Genomic DNA, 20315 nt, shown 5'->3' with positions numbered 1-20315 from the left:
AGAGTTAACAGGAGTGCCTGAGCTGGTGGAGTTCCCAAGCACTGGAAAGGGGAAACTGGTTGGAATTGGTGAGCCCAAGACGGGGCTCTCAACTTAGTTAACCATAGACCCTGAGCTGGGGCCCCAGTGGATTCAATGGCCACCCTCCACCTGGGGAACCTCCATAGGACTGGAACGCTAAGACCCTTGGCCACCCCATGGGAGGAGCAGAGTGAGTGCACAAGCCACTGACCAATAGCTTTCATGGCAAGAAGGCATGTAAAAGACAATTCCTACCATTTGCTTCAATGTGGATGGAACTGGAGGGTATTATGCTGAATGAAATAAGTCAATCGGAGAAGGACAAACATTATATGGTCTCATTTATTTGGGGAATATAAATAATAGTGAAAGGGAATAAAGGGGAAAGGAGAAAAAATAAGTGGGAAATATCAGAAAGGGAGACAGAATATGGAAGACTCCTAACTCTGGGAAACGAACTAGGGGTGGTAGAAGGGGAGGAGGGCTGGGGGTGGGGGTGACTGGGTGGCGGGCACTGAGGGTGGGCACTTGGGATGAGCACTGGATGTTATTCTGTATGTTGGCAAATTGTACAACAATAAAAAATTAATTTATTATTAAAAAATAAAATAAATACAATTCCAGGAGGCCCTCCACCTTCCCTTAAGAGGGGTGGAGCAAGTATGGGGGCATTCCCGTGGCCACTCAGTGTCAGCATCCTGCAGAGTGCAGTGGGATGGGGCACTCCAACTTGCCCCAGGGAGGACTGGTGTGGGCATGCACTGAAGGAGTCTGTGGCCTGTGGCACAGGCAAAATTAAGAACCGTGTGTCCCTTTGAGTTTGCTGAAGAGAGGGGACTATGATCTTTCAGCTCTGGGGATAGGGATGTGAGCTCTGCTAATTTTGTTTGGATTCAGTGTGGAAATCCTTCAGGGAAGAAAATCCAACTGAGGACAAGCTTACAGTGAGCCTGGTCCCCTGACAAGGGGCAGTGTGACTATGCCCAGGCAAAGACACTTGAGAAGCAGCACAGACATCCCCTCCCCCAGAAGACAAACTGGAAGACCAGGTGCACAGCAAATTTACAGAAGCTACAAGACCATAAAACGCCAGGCTAAGGGAAAATAGCATACAGAATTGGAGGTTCTTTCTCATGATACATTTATTTTTCATTTTTTTAAAGATTATTTATTTATTCATGACAGACACAGAGAGAAGGAGAGAGAAAGATAGAGAGGGAGAGAGAGAGAGAGAGAGAGGCAGAGACACAGGCAGAGGGAGAAGCCGTCTCCATGCAGGGAGCCCAACGCGGGACTCAATCCCGAGTCTCCAGGATCATACCCCAGGCCAAAGGCAATGCCAAACCGTTGGGCCATCAGGACTGCCCTTATCTTTCAATTTAAAATTTTCCATTTCTCTTTTCATCTTTCCCTTTTCAACTAGTATCTTATTTTATCAACTCGTTTTTAGATTGTAACTTTCATTTTTTACATTTACATTTTTTAGAAATATGCTTCATTTTTGGCTTCCTTTATTCAATTTTATTTTTGTATATTTATACATTCTGCTTTCTTTACAATTTTGGGATTTGGTGTCTTTTATCACATAGACCAAAACTCAGGAACAAGTGGATTACCCTGTTTTGTCCACCCTGTGAGATTATATTCTCTCTCATCCCTAGTTTTTTCTTTTGCTATTTATTTATTTAATTTACTTATTATTTTTGCTTTTCTTTTTTGCTTTCTGACCTCGTCAGATTTGTCTAGTGTGTATTTTGCTTGGGTTGTGGTTGACATTTTTAAAAATATTTTTATTTATTTATTGAGGAGACACACAGAGAGAGGCAGAGTCATAGGCAGAAGGAGAAGCAGGCTCCACGTGGGGAGCCCGATATGGGACTCAATCCCTGGACTCTGGGATCACACCCTGAGCCTAAGACAGATGCTTAACCCCTGAGCCTGGTTGATATTTTTTATTTTGTTCACTTGTTTATACATTCTTCTCTGTATAAAATAACTCAGAGGAGGATTTCACAACAAAAGATAGAACCAAAGGTAGTACTCTCTGCCACAAATCTAATGGATATGAAATTCACATGAAACATTATAAAGAAGTGATCCTATTAGACCACAAAACAAGTCTCAATAAATTTAAGAAAACTGAAATTTAAGAACACTATAAAGCATCTTTTCTGACCACAACAGTAAAGGGTAACAAAAGCAAAAATAAACGAAAGGGATTACATCACATTAAATACCTTCTGTACAATAAAGGAAACCACTAACAAAACAACAAGGCATGTTACAGAATAGAAGACGTTTATAAAACAATGTGTTTAATAAAGGTTTGATATGCAAAATGTATTAAACAACACACCACTCAATAACAAACAATAAATAAAACAATTAATAAAGCAGCAGGTGATTTGAACATTTCTCCAGAGAAGACATACAGATGGCTAGAAATACACAGAAAGAGAGGGTGAACATCATTAATTAGTGAAATGATAATCTAAACCACAATGAGATATCACTGCATACTTGCTGGAATGGCCAGTATAAAAAAAGACAAGAATAACAAGTGTTGGAGACAATATGGAGAAAAGGAAGCTCTCTTGCACTGTTGGTGGACATGTAAATTGGTGCAGCCACTATGGAAAACAGCATGGGGTATCTTTGCAAAATTAAAAATAGAGCTACCATATGATCCAGTAATTCCACTTCTGGGTATTTATCCAAGAAAACACACTAAATTGAAAAGATATAGGTACCCTATATTCACTTCAGAATTCTTTACAGTCGCCAAGATATGGAGGTAACCCAATTGTCTATTAATAGATGAATGGATATATATACATAACAGTATTACTCAGGCATAAAAATGAATGAATATCACCATTTGTGACAACAGGGGTGGATCCAGAAGGTATTATGCTAAGTGAAATAAGTCAGACAAAGATAAATACCATATGATTTCACTTACTTGTGAAATCATAAAAACCACTGAAATAGACAAAAAAGAGACTCTTAAATGCGAAGAAACTAATGATTGCCAGGGGGAGGAGTATGGAGGATAGATAAGACAGATGAAGGACATTAAAAGGTAGCAACTTACAGTTATAAAATAAATGTGATAGGGATGAAAAAGATAGCTTAAAAATATAGTCAATAATATCATAATAATGTATGATGACAGATGGTAACTGCATTTATTGTGGTAAGCATTGAGTACCGTATAGAATTGTGAATTAAGATGTTGTGATCTGAAGCAATATAACATTGTATGTCAATTATATATCAATAAAAATAAAAATTAGAAACAAAAAAAAGGAATAAGAATAGAAGAAGCAAGGTAACATTTATGGAAAGCCACAGCTAACATTACAGTGCTGAAACACTAAATCTTTCCATCTGGATCAGGAATGAGGGGAAAATGTCCATTCCCATCACTTCTATTCAACATAATACTGGAAGTATAATCCAAAGCAATTATGCAAAAAGGAGAGAGAAAAACTATCCACATCAGAAAGGAAGAAATAAAATATGTTTGTACACTACATGATCTTTTATGTAGAAAATCACAAAGATTTCATCAAAACTACTTTTGAACTAAGAAACTAATTCAGCAAATTTGTAGGACATAAAACCAACACACAAAAATCAGTTGCACTTGCTATGATAAGTATTGGGTGGATGTATATAAGTGTTGAATCAGTAAATTTTACACCTGAAACTAATATTACACTGTATCTTAACTGGAATTGAAATATAAAAAGGAAAAGAAAAATCCCTTGTATTTCTATAAACTAACAATAAAGAGCCCAAAAAGGAAATTTTTTAATAATAAATTTATTTTTCATTGGTGTTCAATTTGACAACATACAGAATGATGCCCAGTGCTCATCCCATCAAGTACTCCCCTCAGTGCCTGACACCCATTCACCCCCACCCCCCGCCCTCCTACCCTTCCACCACCCCGACTTCGTTTCCAGGAGTTAGGAGTCTTTATGTTCTGTCTCCCGTTCTGCTGCTTCCTACCGATTTCTTCTCCCTTCCCTTCTATTCCCTTTAAATATTATTTATATTCCCCAAATGAATGAGACCATATAATGTTTGTCCAGCTCTGATTGACTTATTTCACTCAGCATAATACCCTCCAGTTCCATCCATGTTGAAGCAAATGGTGGGTATTTCTCATTTTTAATGGGTGAGTAATACTCCATTGTATACATAAACCACATCTTTTTATCCATTCAACTTTCAGCGAGGCTCCTTCCACAGTTTGGCTATTGTGGACATTGTTGCTAGACACATCGGGGTGCAGGAGTCCCAGCGTTTCATGGCATCTGTATCTTTGGGGTAAATCCCTAGCAGTGCAATTGCTGGGTCGTAGGGCAGGTCTATTTTTAACTCTTTGAGAAACCTCCACGCAGTTTTCCAGAGTGGCTGCACAAGTTCATATTCCCACCAACAGTGTAAGAGGGTTCCATTTTCTCCGCATCCTCTCCAACATTTGTGGTTTCCTGCCTTGTTCATTTTCCCCATTCTCACTGGTGTGAGGTGGTATCTCATTGTGGTTTTGATTTGGATTTCCCTGATGGCAAGTGATGCAGAGCATTTTCTCATGTGCTTGTTGGCCATGTCTATGTCTTCCTCTGTGAGATTTCTCTTCATGTCTTTTGCCCATTTCATGATTGGATTGTTTGTTTCTTTGCTGTTGAGTTTCATAAGTTCTTTATAGATCTTGGAAACTAGCCCTTTATCTGAAACGCCATTTGCAAATATCTTCTCCCATTCTGTAGGTTGTCTTTTAGTTTTGTTGACTGTATCCTTTGCTGTGCAAAAGCTTCTTTTCTTGATGAAGTCCCAATAGTTCATTTTTGCTTTTGTTTCTTTTGCCTTCGTGGATGTATCTTGCAAGAAGTTACTGTGGCTGAGTTCAAAAAGGGTGTTGCCTGTGTTCTCCTCTAGTATTTTGATGGAATCTTGTCTCACATTTAGATCTTTCATCGATTTTGAGTTTATCTTTGTGTATGGTGAAAGAGAGTGGTCTAGTTTCATTCTTCTGCATGTGGATGTCCATTTTTCTCAGCACCATTTATTGAAGAGACTGTCTTTCTTCCAGTTGATAGTCTTTCCTCCTTAATCGATTATTAGTTGACTGTAAAGTTGAGGGTCCACTTCTGGATTATCTATTCTGTTCCATTGATCTATGTGTCTGTTTTTGTGCCAGTACCACACTGTCTGGATGACCACAGCTTTGTAGTCCAACCTGAAATCTGACATTGTGATGCCCTTAGATATGCTTTTTTTTTTTTAATTCCCCTCGCTATTCCGGGTCTTTTCTGATTCCACACAAATCTTAAAATAATTTGTTCTGTCTGAAAAAGTCCATGGTATTTTGATAGGGATTGCATTAAACATGTAAATTTCCCTGGGTAACAGAGACATTTTCACAATATTAATTCTGCCAATCCATGAGCACGGAATATTTTTCCATCTCTTTGTGTCCTCCTCAATTTCTTTCAGAAGTGTTCTGTAGTTTTTAGGGTATAGATCCTTTACCTCTTTGGTTAGGTTTATTCCTAGGTATCTTATGCTTTTGGGAGCAATTGTAAATGGGATTGACTCCTTAATTTCTCTTTCTTCAGTCTCAATGTTAGTGTATAGAAATGCCACTGATTTATGGGCATTGATTTTGTATCCTGCCATGCTACCAAATTGCTGTATGACTTCCAGCAATCTTGGGGTGGAGGCTTTTGGGTTTTCTATGAAGAGTATCATGTCATTGGCAAAGAGGGAGAGTTTGACTTCTTCTTTGCCAATTTGAATGCCTTTAATGTCTTTTAGTTGTCTGATTGCTGAGGCTAGGACTTCCAGTACTATGTTGAATAGCAGTGGTGAGAGTGGACATCCCTGTCTTGTTCCTGATCTTAGGGGAAAGGCTCACAGTGCTTCCCCATTGAGAATGATATTTGCTGTGGGCTTTTCATAGATGGCTTTTAAGATGTTGAGGAATGTTCCCTCTATCCCTACACTCTGAAGAGTTTTGATCAGGATTGGATGCTGTATTTTGTCAAGTGCTTTCTCTGCATCTAATGAGAGGATCATCTGTTTCTTGGTTTTTCTCTTGCTGATATGATGAATCACATTGATTGTTTTACGAGTGTTGAACCAGCCTTGTGTCCCAGGGATAAATCATACTTGGTCATGGTGAATAATTTTCTTAATATACTGTTGGATCCTATTGGCTAGTATCTTGTTGAGAATTTTTACATCCATGTTCATCAGGGATATTGGTCTGTAATTCTCCTCTTTGGTGGGGTCTTTGTCTGGTTTTGGAATTAAGGTGATGCTGGCCTCATAGAACGAATTTGGAAGTACTCCATCTCTTTCTATCTTTCCAAACAGCTTTAGTAGAATAGGTATGGTTTCTTCTTTAAACGTTTGATAGAATTCCCCTGGGAAGCCATCTGGCCCTGGACTTTTGTGTCTTGGGAGGTTTTTGATGACTGCTTCAATTTCCTCCCTGGTTATAGGCCTGTTCAGGTTTTCTCTTTCTTCCTGTTCCAGTTTTGGTAGTTTGTGGCTTTCCAGAAATGCGTCCATTTCTTCTAGATTGCCTAATTTAATGGCTTATAGCTGTTCAAAATATATTTTTAAAATCGTTTATTTTCCTTGGTGTTGGTAGTGATCTCTCCTTTCTCATTCATGATTATATTAATTTGAGTCTTCTCTCTCTTCTTTCTAATAAGGTTGGCTAATGGTTTATCTATCCTATTACTTCTTTCAAAGAACCAATACCAGGTTTTGTTGATCTGTTCCACAGTTCTTCTGGTCTCGATTTCATTGAGTTCTGCTTGAATCTTTATTAACTCTTCTTCTGCTGGGCGTAGAATCTCTCTGATGTTTTTTCTCTAGCTCCTTTATGTGTAAGGTTAGCTTTTGTATTTGAGTCTTTCCAGTTTTTGAATGGATGCTTGTATTGCAATGTATTTCCCCCCTCCCAGTACTGCTTTTGCTGCATCCCAAAGATTTTGAACGGTTGTATATTCATTCTCATTAGTTTCCATGAATCTTTTTAATTCTTCCTTAACTTCCTGGTTGACCCTTTCATCTTTTAGCAGGATGGTCCTTAACCTCCACATGTTTGAGGTCCTTCCAAACTTCTTGTTGTGATTTAGTTCTAATTTCAAGGCATTATGGTCTGATAATATGCAGGGGACAATCCCAATCTTTTTGGATCAGTTCAGACCTGATTTGTGACCCAGTATTTGGTCTATTCTGGAGAAAGTTCCATGTGCAATTGAGAAGAATGTGTATTCAGTTGAGTTTGGATGTAAAGTTCTGTAGATATCTGTGAAATCCATCTGGTCCAGTGTATCATTTAAAGCTCTCGTTTCTTTGGAGGTGCTGTTCTTATAAGACCTATCGAGGGTAGAAAGAGCTAGGTTGAAGTCACTAAGTATAAGTGTATTATTATCTAAGTATTTCTTCACTTTGGTTATTAATTGATTGATATATTTGGCAGCTCCCACATTTGGGGCATATATATTGAGGATTGTTAAGTCCTCTTGCTGGATAGATCCTTGAAGTATGATATAGTGTCCCTCTTCATCTCTCACTACTGTCTTCGGGGTAAATTTTAGTTGATCTGATATAAGGATGGCTACCCCTGCTTTCTTTTGAGGACCCTTTGAATGGTAAATGGTTCTCCAACCTTTTATTTTCAAATTGTAGGTGTGCTTCTGTCTAAAATGAGTCTCCTGTAGACAGCAAATAGAATGTTCCTGCTTTTTTATCCAGTCTGAAACCTTGAGCCTTTTGATGGGGTCATTAAGCCCATTCACGTTCAGAGTTACTATTGAAAGATATGAGTTTAGTGTCATCATGATATCTATTCAGTCCTTGTTTTTGTGGATTGTTCCACTGAACTTCTTAAAGGGGAATTTTAAGAGTCCTCCTTAAAATTTCTTGCAGAGTTGGTTTGGAGGTCACATATTCTTTCAGTTCCTGCCTGTCTTGCAAGCTCTTTATCTCTCCTTCCATTTTGAATAAGAGCCTTGCTGGATAAAGTATTCTTGGTTGCATGTTCTTCTCATTTAGGACCCTGAATCTCTCCTGCCAGCCCTTTCTGGCCTGCCAGGTCTCTGTGGAGAGGTCTGCTGTTACCCTAATATTCCTCCCCATAAACATCAGGGATTTCTTGTCTCTAGCTGCTTTAACGATCTTCTCTTTATCTTTGGAATTTGCAAGCTTCACTATTAAATGTCGAGGTGTTGGATGGTTTTTATTGATTTTAGGGGGGGGAATCTCTCTATTTCCTGGATCTGAATGCCTGTTTCCCTTCCCAGATTAGGAAAGTTTTCAGCTATGATTTCTTCAAATATGTATTCTGGCCCTCTGGCCCTTTCAGGGCCCTCGGGAACCCCAATTAAACATATGTTTTTCTTCCTCAGGCTGTCGTTTATTTCCCCTTAATCTGTCTTCATGGTCTTTTTTTTTAATTTTTATTATTATTTATTTATGATAGTGAGAGAGAGAGAGAGAGAGGGGCAGAGACACAGGCAGAGGGAGAAGCAGGCTCCATGCACCGGGAGCCCGATGTGGGATTCGATCCCGGGTCTCCAGGAACGCGCCCTCGGCCAAAGGCAGGCGCCAAACCGCTGCGCCACCCAGGGATCCCTGTCTTCATGGTCTTTTAATTGTCTGTCTCTTTTTTCCTCAGCTTCCCTCTTTGCCATCAACTTGTCTTCTATGTCACTCAGTCATTCTTCCACCTTGTTAACCCTCGTCGTTAGGACTTCTAGTTTGGATTGCATCTCATTCAATTGATTTTTAATTTCTGCCTGTTTGGATCTAAATTCTGCACTCATGAAGTCTCTTGACTCCTTTATGCTTTTTTCTAGAGCCACCGGTAGCTGTATAATAGTGCTTCTGAATTGGCTTTCTGACATTGAATTGTAATCTAGATTTTGTAACCCTGTGGGAGAGAGGACTGTTTCTGATCCTTTCTTTTTAAGTGAGGTTTTCCTTTTAGTCATTTTGCTCAGTGCAGAGTGGCCAAAAAGAAGTTGTATTGGGAAAAGGAGAAAAAGAGAGAAGAGAAAGAAGGAAAGAAAAGAGAAAAAGAAAAAGGAAAAAAGGAAGAAAAAAAGGAAAAAAGAGAAGAAAAAGAGAATGAAAAAGAAAGAAAGGGGAAAAAAAGGGTGGGGGAAGCAATCAGAAATAAAAAAAAAAACCAAAAAACAAAAAACATTGGGGAGTGTCTTCTGATTCTGTATACTTTAAGTCCCTTGACTTCTCCTGGAACTTGTCCGTCTTGCTGGTCTTCTGGGGGAGGGGCCTGTTGTGCTGATTTTCAGGTGTTAGCACTTGGGGGAGCTGCTCTGCCCCCTGCCTGGTGCAGGGTTCACTGGGGGTTGTTTACCCCGTGAGGCCGCAGGAGGAACAACCCCAGTGGCAGCAGCCAGCTCTGGAAATCTGGATTCAGCCCCCACAGTAACTCCGGGGCTCTCTGTCTACAGGGCCTGGAGGTTCTGGGGCGGGGCTGCTGATCTGCTCAGCTCGGGGCAGGAGCGTCCTTGCCGTCCTGGGCCCTCCGGGCCTCTGCCTGTCCCTGAGGGGAGGCCGGATCCTGGGCTGTGTCCCGGCACCCTGTGCTCGGGAGCCTGCGCTTTGGATTTGCGCTCCCGGCCGCGCAACCCCCTCCGCGGAGCCGCTGCCCGAGCCCCTCCGAGCTGCTCCGGGTCCTGCCGTGCGCGCTGCAGCCCTTTAGGGAGCTCGGCGCACTCTCCTGGGTGCGCGCGTGTCTGTTAGTGTTCCAGGGAGCCTGAGGGCATCCCCCCATCCTGGGGTCCTGCTCTAATTCCCTGTGAGCCCCTTTCCACTCGGGAAGATTGGTGAAGCTCCTATTTCTCCGGGACGGGGCTCTCCTGTCCTGGGGACACTCGCCCCGACCTTAGCCCGGATCCTCGCTGGGCCCCTCCCCCTTGGAGGCCTTTTTTTTTCTTTATTTCTTTTCCCCCCGTCTTCCTACCTTGATAGAAGCGCGAACTCTTCTCACTGTAGCATTTCAGCTGTTCTCTCTTTAAATCTCAGGCCGAATTCGTAGATTTTCAGGATGATTTGAAGGTTACCTAGATCATTTGGTGGGGACAGGTGATTTGGGGACCCTACTCTTCCGCCTTCTTACCCCTCCTCTCTGGATAGAGAATCTTAAGCAGGCTCCAGGCACAGCACGTGGCTGTTGCTTGGCTTAAACTAAGATCCTGATGTCATGATCTGTGGCAAAATTCAGAGTCAGAAGCTTAACTGACTGAGACACAGAGGCTCCTTAAGAGCTCGATTACTTTGTTACAAAATAGTATTTCCATGTATGGGTTGAACTGAAGTTTCTCTTTCATTCGTTTATAGAGGGACAGCCTAGTTGTCTCTAGTTTACGTGATCCTAAATAAAGCTGAATATTTGAAAAACAAACTTGAATTTTTTTGGGAAAAGACAGGTTTCATGGACTAATCATCTGAATCAGTTTGGATTAGACCCATTAGAAAACAAATTTCAAATGGATGTAAAATGGTGAGGTAGAGGTCCTCATGTCAGCTAGTCCCCTAAATTTAGCTACATAACTTTCTTTTTTTTTAAATTATTTATTTATTTTATGATAGTCACAGAGAGAGAGAGAGAGAGAGAGAGAGAGAGAGAGAGAGAGAGGCAGAGACACAGGCAGAGGGAGAAGCAGGCTCCATGCACCAGGAGCCCAATGTGGGATTCGATCCCGGGTCTCCAGGATCGCGCCCCGGGCCAAAGGCAGGCGCCAAACCGCTGTGCCACCCAGGGATCCCGCTACATAACTTTCAAGCCATCCTAAACACCAGTGAATTCAAGCTGAAATCTAAACAAGAATGGCTGACTCTGTAAATAAAAAGTGAAAAAATTATGCACAGTGGAGTGTGGAGAAATAAAATGGAATGGATTTATCAGAGGATAATGGGCGAAGTGGGGGTGGGAGCACGTGTAAGCCAGCTGCATGAAAGTGAAAGAGCCTTGAAATTCAAAATCTGGACCTTTTTTTTTTTTAATTTACGATAGTCACAGAGAGAGAGAAAGAGAGAGAGAGAGAGAGAGAGAGAGAGAGAGGCAGAGACACAGGCAGAGGGAGAAGCAGGCTCCGTGCACCGGGAGCCCGATGTGGGATTCGATCCCTGGTCTCCAGGATCGCGCCCTGAGCCAAAGGCAGGCGCCAAACCGCTGCGCCACCCAGGGATCCCCAAATCTGGACCTTTAGAAATCTGCTCCTCAAGAGACTTTCCTCCCTAAAATGGGCTCATTGGTGAGATGGTGCAGAACCACAAGTAAGTTAGTGGGATCTCTATATTCCCAGAGTCCAGAAAGTACCCATGTGCCTGAGCCAGCAGAGTTCCCAAATATTGGTTCAAGAAAATGGGTTTAAATCAGCAAGCCTGGGTTTAGGTTGTGGAGCCATCAACCACGATCACCGGCCGGGCCAGATGACCGTGGTCCATGTTGGGTCCATACAGGGGACTGGAATACATCCTCCCCATTCATCTGGGAGAGGCAGAGTGGGTGACCATTGGCAAAGTTGAACCTTCTCCTTGCAGGGGGGCAGCAACCACAAAAAGGGAAAAACCTCCACTTCCTCCAGGAAGAGGGGATGAAAGCAAAAGCAGCAAAGACTCTGCCTGAGGAAACCTAAACTTTGCATATTTCGGTGTCCCCCCCCCATGCCTACGAGGGGGTAATTGGAGTTGGCAGGCAATTTGGCATCTCCAGATTTGTCAATCATCGCATCACTCATTTCTGGGGCTGGAGATTGATGTGTGGTCTTTTTTCCTCTCATCCCCAAAAGAGGCATGAAATGTTCTAGGGAACAAAATCCTCACAGAGCAAACAGCTTACAGTGATACTGGCCCCCTGACAAGGTCGGTGAAGCTACCCAGGCAGAGACACCTGAGAATATGTGCAGCAGGCTATTCCAGGGACAATCACCTGGAAGAACGGGTGAACCGCACATTTCCTGACCAAACAGAACTGGAACTTCCACAATTGGGGGAACATAGCATAGCTACTCAAGGTTTTCCTTTTATGATTCATTTTTCTTTCAAGATAAAATTGTACTCTATTTTTTCATATATTCCCAATTCACCTAATTTCTTATTTAATCAACTCTTCTTTTTGAAATCTTTCCTTTTTAACTTTCATATTTTAATGACATATTTTAATATCACTTGTGAAATGGAGAGCATAGGAAAAGACATTTCTCTAAAGAGGACCTACTTGTGGCCAAAAGGCACATGATAGAATGCTCCACTTGTGAACAGGAAAATACAAATCAAACCCACAATGAGATACCAAATTACACTGGTGAGAATGGCTAAATTTAACAACTACTGTTGGCGAGGATGTGGAGAAAGGGGTACCCTCTGACACTGACGATGGGGATGAGACGTGGAACAGCCGCTCTGGAAAACAGTGTGTAGGGTCCTCAGGAAGCTCAAAATAGAGATTCTGATACAAAGTGTTTCCTCTCAAATACCACCCTTGTCTCCCCAGATATACTCCCGTCTAGACAGCAGAAGTTGGTTGCTGTGCAGCTGCATTCACTGTGAAAGGACTATGATGTCACACGTTCCCATGGTGATGAGAAATATATCTCTGCCTTTCTTCCCAACTCTACTCTTTGAGCTGAGCAGTTCAAAGTTGATATTCAGTGAGTTCTCAGCTCTCTATCTAGCATCTTTGATGATGGGCAATCTCAATTGTTGCTCCTGCGAAGGTATGTTCAAAAGGATCTTCTGAAGATGTCTTTGTTACCAACTGGATAGTTAACTGTTTTTCAAACTATTTTTCTTATTGTTTAATGTTTCCTCTCCCCAAATTGTCATGCGGAGTCATACCTATGTGTTTTTGTTAGTTCTAGTCCTCCATTTCTATTTTTTTGTTATTCTACCAAACTAGCTGTCTTAATATTGTGCCTCCATTTCGAAAACATGTCTTACTTCCTATTATATCCTGCATCCCTCACGATCACCTGGAAGAACAGGTGACTCACACCCCTCACCTTTGTCACCACAAAGGTCCTCACAGGGGGAAATATGGCCACATCTATTTCCAGGTTTTGGTACTGTCCCAAATTATATATTCAAATTATTCATTTCAGAAATTAAGTGTGAATCCAGAAAGGTTGATATGGAGGATATTTGACATTGTTTTATCAATGGTTTACAATGTCTTCCTTATTTTTTCTCCCAAAATGGGTATGTAGTTCTGTATTTGCAGGGACATGTTGCTACCTTCATCTAAATGGTTGCCCAAAGTCACCCTGTGAATATGAGTGTCTATGTTTCAATTAATGTCACAAACACACATTACTTTTTACACTTTGGGCATTTTCCAAAGTTACACTTTTTGTAGATACTAGCTTTATTCTAACCCTCATCCCATTTCTCCCCATGTAAGGTGTAAACATGGTGAAAATATGATATTTTTCTCAACTATGTAACAAATAGCCAGTCTACTTGCACTGAAACATGTATATATAATTAGTTAATTATACCCGATCCCGATCTCCATGATCAGGCCCTGGGCTGAAGGCAGGCACTAAACCACTGAGCCACCCAGGCTGCCCAAGATTTCCTTCCTCTTAACGTGGGATAGTATTTCATTGTAGAGATTATTTTTTTTCCTTTTGTTAATCAATAAACATGAAGTCTTTTCCTTTTTCTTGGGTGTTGTGAAAGGTGCTGTAGAATATGTGAAGATATCTCTGTGAAATTCAGAATTCAATTATTTTTGACCTATTTGCCAAAACTCAGATTGCTAAATTATATGACAGATCTTTTTAAATATGGGGGGGGGGACTCCATGTTGTTTTTCGTCATGCTTTTTCAGTTTATATTCTCTGTTGGCTTCTTTAAGAATATGGCAACTCCAAGGCCTTTCTACAGCCCACTATGACTCAGGTTTCTCTGCAAGTCAATGATGTGTAATGGGGTCAAAAGTTTGAACTCTGATAATGTTATCACTCATTTGGGATGGTCTTCTAACATAAAGATGTCAACAGCTCTTTCTATGGTCATCCATTTCCCAGGATCTACAGTCAGAAACCCAAAACAAAAACTATTTTGAAACCAATTGTATACACCTGGACTGAAAAGTGGGCGAAAATATTTCAAGTTTGCAGAAAAGAATAATTCATCCATCAAAGGAGTCAATGGAAGGTAACATGGAAATTCATTCATTAAATTGACTCAAGAAATATTGTTCTAGGGGCACCTGGCTGTTTCTGTCAGCTAAGTTTCTGCCTCCTAGTTTCAGCTCTGGTCATGACCTGAAAGTCATCAGATTCACCCATATTCAGCATGGAGCCTGCATAGTACCTTCTTTTCCTTTCCCTCAGCCCCTCTCCTCCTTACACTTTCCCTTTTGCTCTCTATACAATAAAAAAATCAAAGAATCTTTATTCAATTTTGCTCAGGGTACCATACTAAAGACAAATATACTAAGCCATATTCTTTATTTTTCATGTGTGAAAATCTTAATTTAAATGGCCAGTCATTAGTTTATACCAAAATAGTAAAATCGCATTGAGAACTCTTATTTAGTCAGATTTAATGGTAGGTGTTGTTAAGCTAACATTTGGACATATTAGTCCATGTTAAATATTAGCAAATAAACCTCTTATGTTTTAATAAATAGAACATATTACTGACTTTAGAGTTAGGGGGTGTCACAATGCAGCATATAATATAAAATATCCCTATCACCTTATTCTTTGGGGCACAATTTCCAGAATTATTCACAACTACATCAGCGTGAAACATTTATCACAAAGTACAGAGCGATGTAGAGATATTATTATCATTGATGTAGACAACTTATATTAAGGACTGCTCTGCATTTGGGTGTGTTTTATATATGCATAATATTAGTATCCCACGACCTAGGGATGATGACCTGAGCCAAAGGGAGACACTCAACCAAAGAAACCACTCTGGTGCCCACATTATTACTGCTTTTAAAATCAGGACAAGATGACCCACAAGGTTACATTAGTTTCAGGTGTACCACACTTGATTAAACTTATGGTTATTGAAACTGTGCTCACCCCAAGCATAGAGACTATGTGTCCCCATAGAGTACTATTACCATTCCATTGATCATATTCCTTACGCTGTACCTTTCACCCTGTGACTTTTTTAATGAATATGTTGAAGCCTATCCCCTCCGCTCTTTCTCATAACTATGGCTATTTGTAAATGGTATACATTCAGTATTTAAATATCTCCCACAATGGATGATTTTTAAAATAACATATTAGTGAAAAAATGCAGTAGAGTAATAGACTGAATAGAACAGAATATAACGATTGCCTAACATTGAAAACACCTACCAAAAGACGGTTGAAATCAAGTGCAAAACCATACAAAAAAGATGACAGCATATGTGGATCTACAGAGGCAGAAATGGTTTTGGAAGACATCAAGAAGGTAGCAACATTTAGCTGGGCCTCAAAACAAGCTCTATAAGCGAAGGTAACCTATCTTTGGATTCGCTGTGCACATAGGTTGTATTTTACATTGATTATTTCATGTTACTTAAAGTTGTCATTGCTTTTTTTAAAAAAAGTTTTTATTTATTTGAAAGAGAGAGACAGTGAGACAGCAAGAGAAAGCATGTACAAGGGTAGGGCAGAGGGAAATGTGGAATCACAACCCCACTGAACAGGGTGCCCAAAAAGGAGATGGATCCCAGGCCTTTGGATCTTGGCCTAAGCTGAAGGTTTTTCCTCATCCAGCAATGATGACGGCCTAGCAGTAGCTTCCTTTATGCTTATTATCCAGTCATTACCATCCAGTCTTCCCCTGTATCCATATAAACACTGATCTCACTAATACCTGAGCACCACAAACAAAGCACTGATAGTTATCCTGTGTACTCCTAGATGTTGCCTAGGCTGTGGTACCAGGTGTTGTCCACCAAAACTCAGTGAATAACTCTCCACCCACTTCTGAGCTAAGTCTGCCCCATTTTGCCTGAATTAGAAATGCTGCTCTCTTGGTTTTCCTCTTTTTGATGTGAATACACATATAATAAGGAACAGTGTATTTTTTGGTGTAAAGACTATTTTGGTGGTGTGTTGGAAGGAGAGGATGTTAACTCTGGGGTAGGGGACATTTACTCAGAAGCACTTTCTCCACCTTGAATTCTGAATTGGGAAATTCTTCTTCAGTCAACTTGAGGGATCAATCCCCCAGAAAAAGCTCATGCTTTCTCCATGGGTGTAATCTGTGCTTCGTTTGGGGGCCCATGGCATTACTACTGTTGTTCATTTGGAGTTCAATACTCACCAGGAGAACCTATGACAAAGTATACACATGAACCGACCCCCCAATTTATCCTCTTATGTGTAACTGCAGATCATCTCAGAAAACATCTAAACTGGTATGTATTCTGGGATCAGTCTCTTTCTTGGAAAAATCTCAAATAGTAAGGCAGATAGGGCAACCTTGTTGTACTCAGTCTGGACAGACACCCAGATTCCATGTTCTGAAGCTTTGGGTGTGTGAGATAGGCAGCTTTTCTAGCTAAGAAAACAGGCCCATGTTTCTACAATCCTAGAGAGCCAAAGTATTATCTCTGTGTGGAGTGGGTATGAGTAAAATAGGATTGGGGAGGTGCCTTGTTGACTCTATACAGTGTGTGAGAGTGCGAGTGTATGTGTGTGTGAGAAAGAGAAGATCAGGACAGAGGAAAATAAAGACAGAGACACAGAGAAATGCAGAGATAGGGAGAAGGAGAGTGAAGGAGTGAGGTAGATTCTGCAGCAGATATGTCCCACTGACACCACTCGATGGACTTAGTCAATATTCTCAAAAGAAAAAAAAAACAAAAGAAAAAAACCTCATTACACAGCATATTTTAGAGTCATAAGACCATGGGTGGCCAAACTGTGCATATCAGCCCATTCTGGCTAACCAATTGCTTCATATTCTCCAGTCCTCCATTTATAATGAGCAAGAGTCCCAAAATCACTCTCTAATTTTCATCAAGCTTTAGTATTTGAGAGAAAGAGAGCAGAACAGGGTGAGAGGGGCAAAGAGAGAGAGAGAGAGAGAAACACACCCTTTGCTGAGCAGGGAGCCCCACACTAGGCTTGATTTCAGGTGCCAGAAGGCTGACCTGAGCTGAAGGCGGACTCTTAAATGCCTGAGCAACTCAGGCACCCCTCCCTGAGTTATTCTTGAGTGGCATGAAAATGTACTGATGGGTACTCTGTGTCCTTCTAGATGCATCCTATGATTCTTTGGTCATTACACTCTTCCAGAAGATCAGAGTGGAAGTGAAATTAATTTTGTCAAGGCGAGCTTGAGGATCTTTAACCGAGGAACGAGTGTCACTTTCTTGGTTTCTTTCCACACAAATTCCAATGAAAATCAGACAATGTCCATTTGGGATGATACACATAATCTTCCAGCTTGGAAGTGGTTGCCTCTTGTCAAGCATTACCTTATTCAAGAAGATGTTTATGTTGGCGACACCAAAGCTGGAAATAAACAGCAACAGTTTCTCGTGATTGGTTCAGGTTTGTTCAGGAACCAGTCTCTTCCTGTCTTTAGTCAGGAGAACCAATGTGATTCTGGGTTCTCACTGGAATTAGGATCACAGATGTAGAGAAAAAAATGGTGTGAAAAATCACAGAGGATGACAAAGCATGAGAGACTCCTACCATGGGAAACAAATAGGGGGTTGTGGAAGGGGAGTTGGGTGGGAGGATGGGGTGACTGGGTGATGCACAGAGGGGGGCACTTGGGATGAGTGCTGGGTGTTATATGTTGGCAAATCAAACTCCAATAAAAAAAATATACAAAAAAGAAACCACCGGAAAACCAATCATCCAGGTGGAGACCCATGGTCAAGTTTTTAGAAGCAAACATGTGGCATTCAGATAAGGAGTTTGTGTCCATGGAGATAGGAGGAAGGGCAGGGACATGGGCTCCAGTGCTCAGTGAGTTCGGCAAAGGGATGGAGGCTGATTCCAGAGTCAAGGTGCTCTTTGCAGCTCCCTTTAAAAGGCCCACAGGACATCATTTTGAGGGTTACCCTGAAATGGTCTTCGATTTCTCAGGTCCAAACTCTATCTGTGTCCTCACACTCAAGGTAATAGGACCACTGCCCCTGATGGTCACTGCAAAGTCATCAACAAAACCTCCCTCATTCCTGTCTCCACAGAGTTCAGCCCTGAGCAGCCCCTGTTCTAAAACCCCTGGCCTGGGATCCAGGTCCATTTTGGAAAGTTCCCTGCTCAATTTGTCTGGGATAAGGGAGTCCCACACTAAACTAGGCACCTACCCAGGCTCTAGCCTGCATCGGGAAGGAAAGGAGTATGCTCCTGAAGAGACTAAGGCGCCCCCCCCCCCCCCGCCGCTTCATTCATCTGAATACAACCAGAACATATGTGTGGAGTCATAGTCTTCTCCTCTGCTTACAAGCAGCCCCTGCTGGGATTCCTCTAGGACCTGAATGTGGAGCTTCCCGTCTGAGTGATGCCAGGACCTCACCGAGTGCCTGCCACATGATAGGAGCCCACAGACCAAAGGAAATGAACAGTCATATCAGGCCAGCAAATTCCACTGTAGGAATCCCCAGGGCAGGGAGGTCACAGCTTCCTCATTTTTGGATCCTAGACCTGAGCTATCCAAGGTGACAGCCAATAGACAGACCGTGGATGCCGACACAGACCCAATCCTAGGATCCGCTCCCAGGGCCGCGCAGCCCCCTGTGCAGGGAGCCGCTGCGGAGCTGCCCCCGGGCCCCTCCTGCGCGCGCTGCAGCCCTTTACCGCGCTTGGCCCACGGGGTGCGACGTGCTCTCCCCCGGGTACACCTCCTCTGTGAGTGCCCCTGGGAACCGGAGGGTCCACTGCCCCTCCTGGCATCCTGCCCAAGTTGCCTGCGAGAGCCTTTCTTTCTTGTAAGATTGGTAAGGTTCTCGCTTCTCTAGACTGGGCTTTCCTGTCCTGGAGGCTCTTGCCGCCTGGCCTCCCGGACTTAGCCAGGCTCCTCACGGCCCCTCCCCCACTGGATTCTTTTTTTATTTTTTTTTCTGTCCTCCTACCTGGATAGAAGCACAAACTCTTCTCATGTAACATTCTAGCTGATCTCTCTTTAAATCTCAGGCCGAATTCGTAGGTTTTGGGGATGATTTGAAAATTATCTAGGTAAATTGGTGGGGATAGGTGATTTGGGGACTCTACTCTTCTGCCATCTTGCCCCGCCCCCCCCCAAGTTTTTTTATAAATTAAATGAGATTCTAAATAAGTATTTATGGAGTTCTAACCATGGATGAAGCACTTTGCCTGTGGTTTCTCTTAACTTTACAACAAAGAAAATAGAGTATATTAATAACGTATTCTCAGTATAAAACTGAGCATTACAAAATTTAATGAAATTGCCACAAGAATTGTAAGTATTATACTGAGAATAATAGCCTCCCTCTAACTTCAAAATCGATAGTTTTATAATAGACTGATTTTCTATCTAAATTTTAATAACGTTCATAAATTTGTTTCCCACCCCTTCCTGTATATGTTCTCAATAAATAACTCTTTTCATCAAGAGGATAAAACAATTACCCATTTATTTGAAGGTCAAAGTTGTCAGCCATATCAGTCTCCTTTTCTTCTGATTTAAAAGAAGACTTTATCAAGCCAACTGAAAAAACTGAACCCAATTATCAAGGTGTACAAGCATTAGAGTAACTCAAGAGGGTAGGGAACTCATGTATGAGACTCAAATGATTCTCTGTGGTGCCTTGCAATATTTGTTTACCAAGTAATAAACGTAAATGAAAATGTTTTCCACAGTGACTGCATCCATTTACCTTCCCAAGAGCAGTGCACAAGGATAATATTGTGCGGTGACTAGGGGTGGCTACATATATTGTGACGAACACTAAGTAATGTATAGTCCTGCTGGGTCAATATGTTGTACACCATAAAATAATATAACATTGTTTATTATAGTTCAATAAAAAAGTAAATGATAAGAGCATGAGCCAATAAAATTTTAAATTTAATTCACTCCATCAAGAAACATCATCATTGGAGATAATAGATGAAGGCAAAAGAAGAAAGCAACTGGTAGTAAAGAAAACCACCATAGACAACTGAGTCTCATGACTCATTAATAGGAAAATGATGATTGTAGTAACTAAGAATGTTTTCCTCCTGAGTTGTGTGTTACGGCAATTTTGTGTTTATGATATCTATTAAGAAGATTCAAATTCCTTTTTT

General features: G+C 41.4%; 1 protein-coding gene across 1 annotated transcript in view; it reads right to left on the bottom strand.

Moving 5' to 3' along the window:
- The window catches only part of LOC121488826 (olfactory receptor 11H6-like), a 55508-nt gene that overhangs the window by 8282 nt on the left and 26911 nt on the right, over positions 1-20315 (bottom strand). Inside the window, exon 3 of the mRNA XM_041751107.1 lies at positions 11754-11884. Within this exon, the coding sequence (XP_041607041.1) occupies positions 11754-11884 (131 nt within the window). The remainder of the gene's footprint in view (positions 1-11753; positions 11885-20315) is intronic.

This window comes from Vulpes lagopus, chromosome 4 (genome assembly GCF_018345385.1).
Source record: "Vulpes lagopus strain Blue_001 chromosome 4, ASM1834538v1, whole genome shotgun sequence".
Taxonomy (NCBI): Eukaryota; Metazoa; Chordata; class Mammalia; order Carnivora; family Canidae; genus Vulpes; species Vulpes lagopus.
The sequence above is the reverse complement of the archived record's forward strand: the minus strand, read 5'-3'. Positions and strand labels throughout refer to the sequence as shown.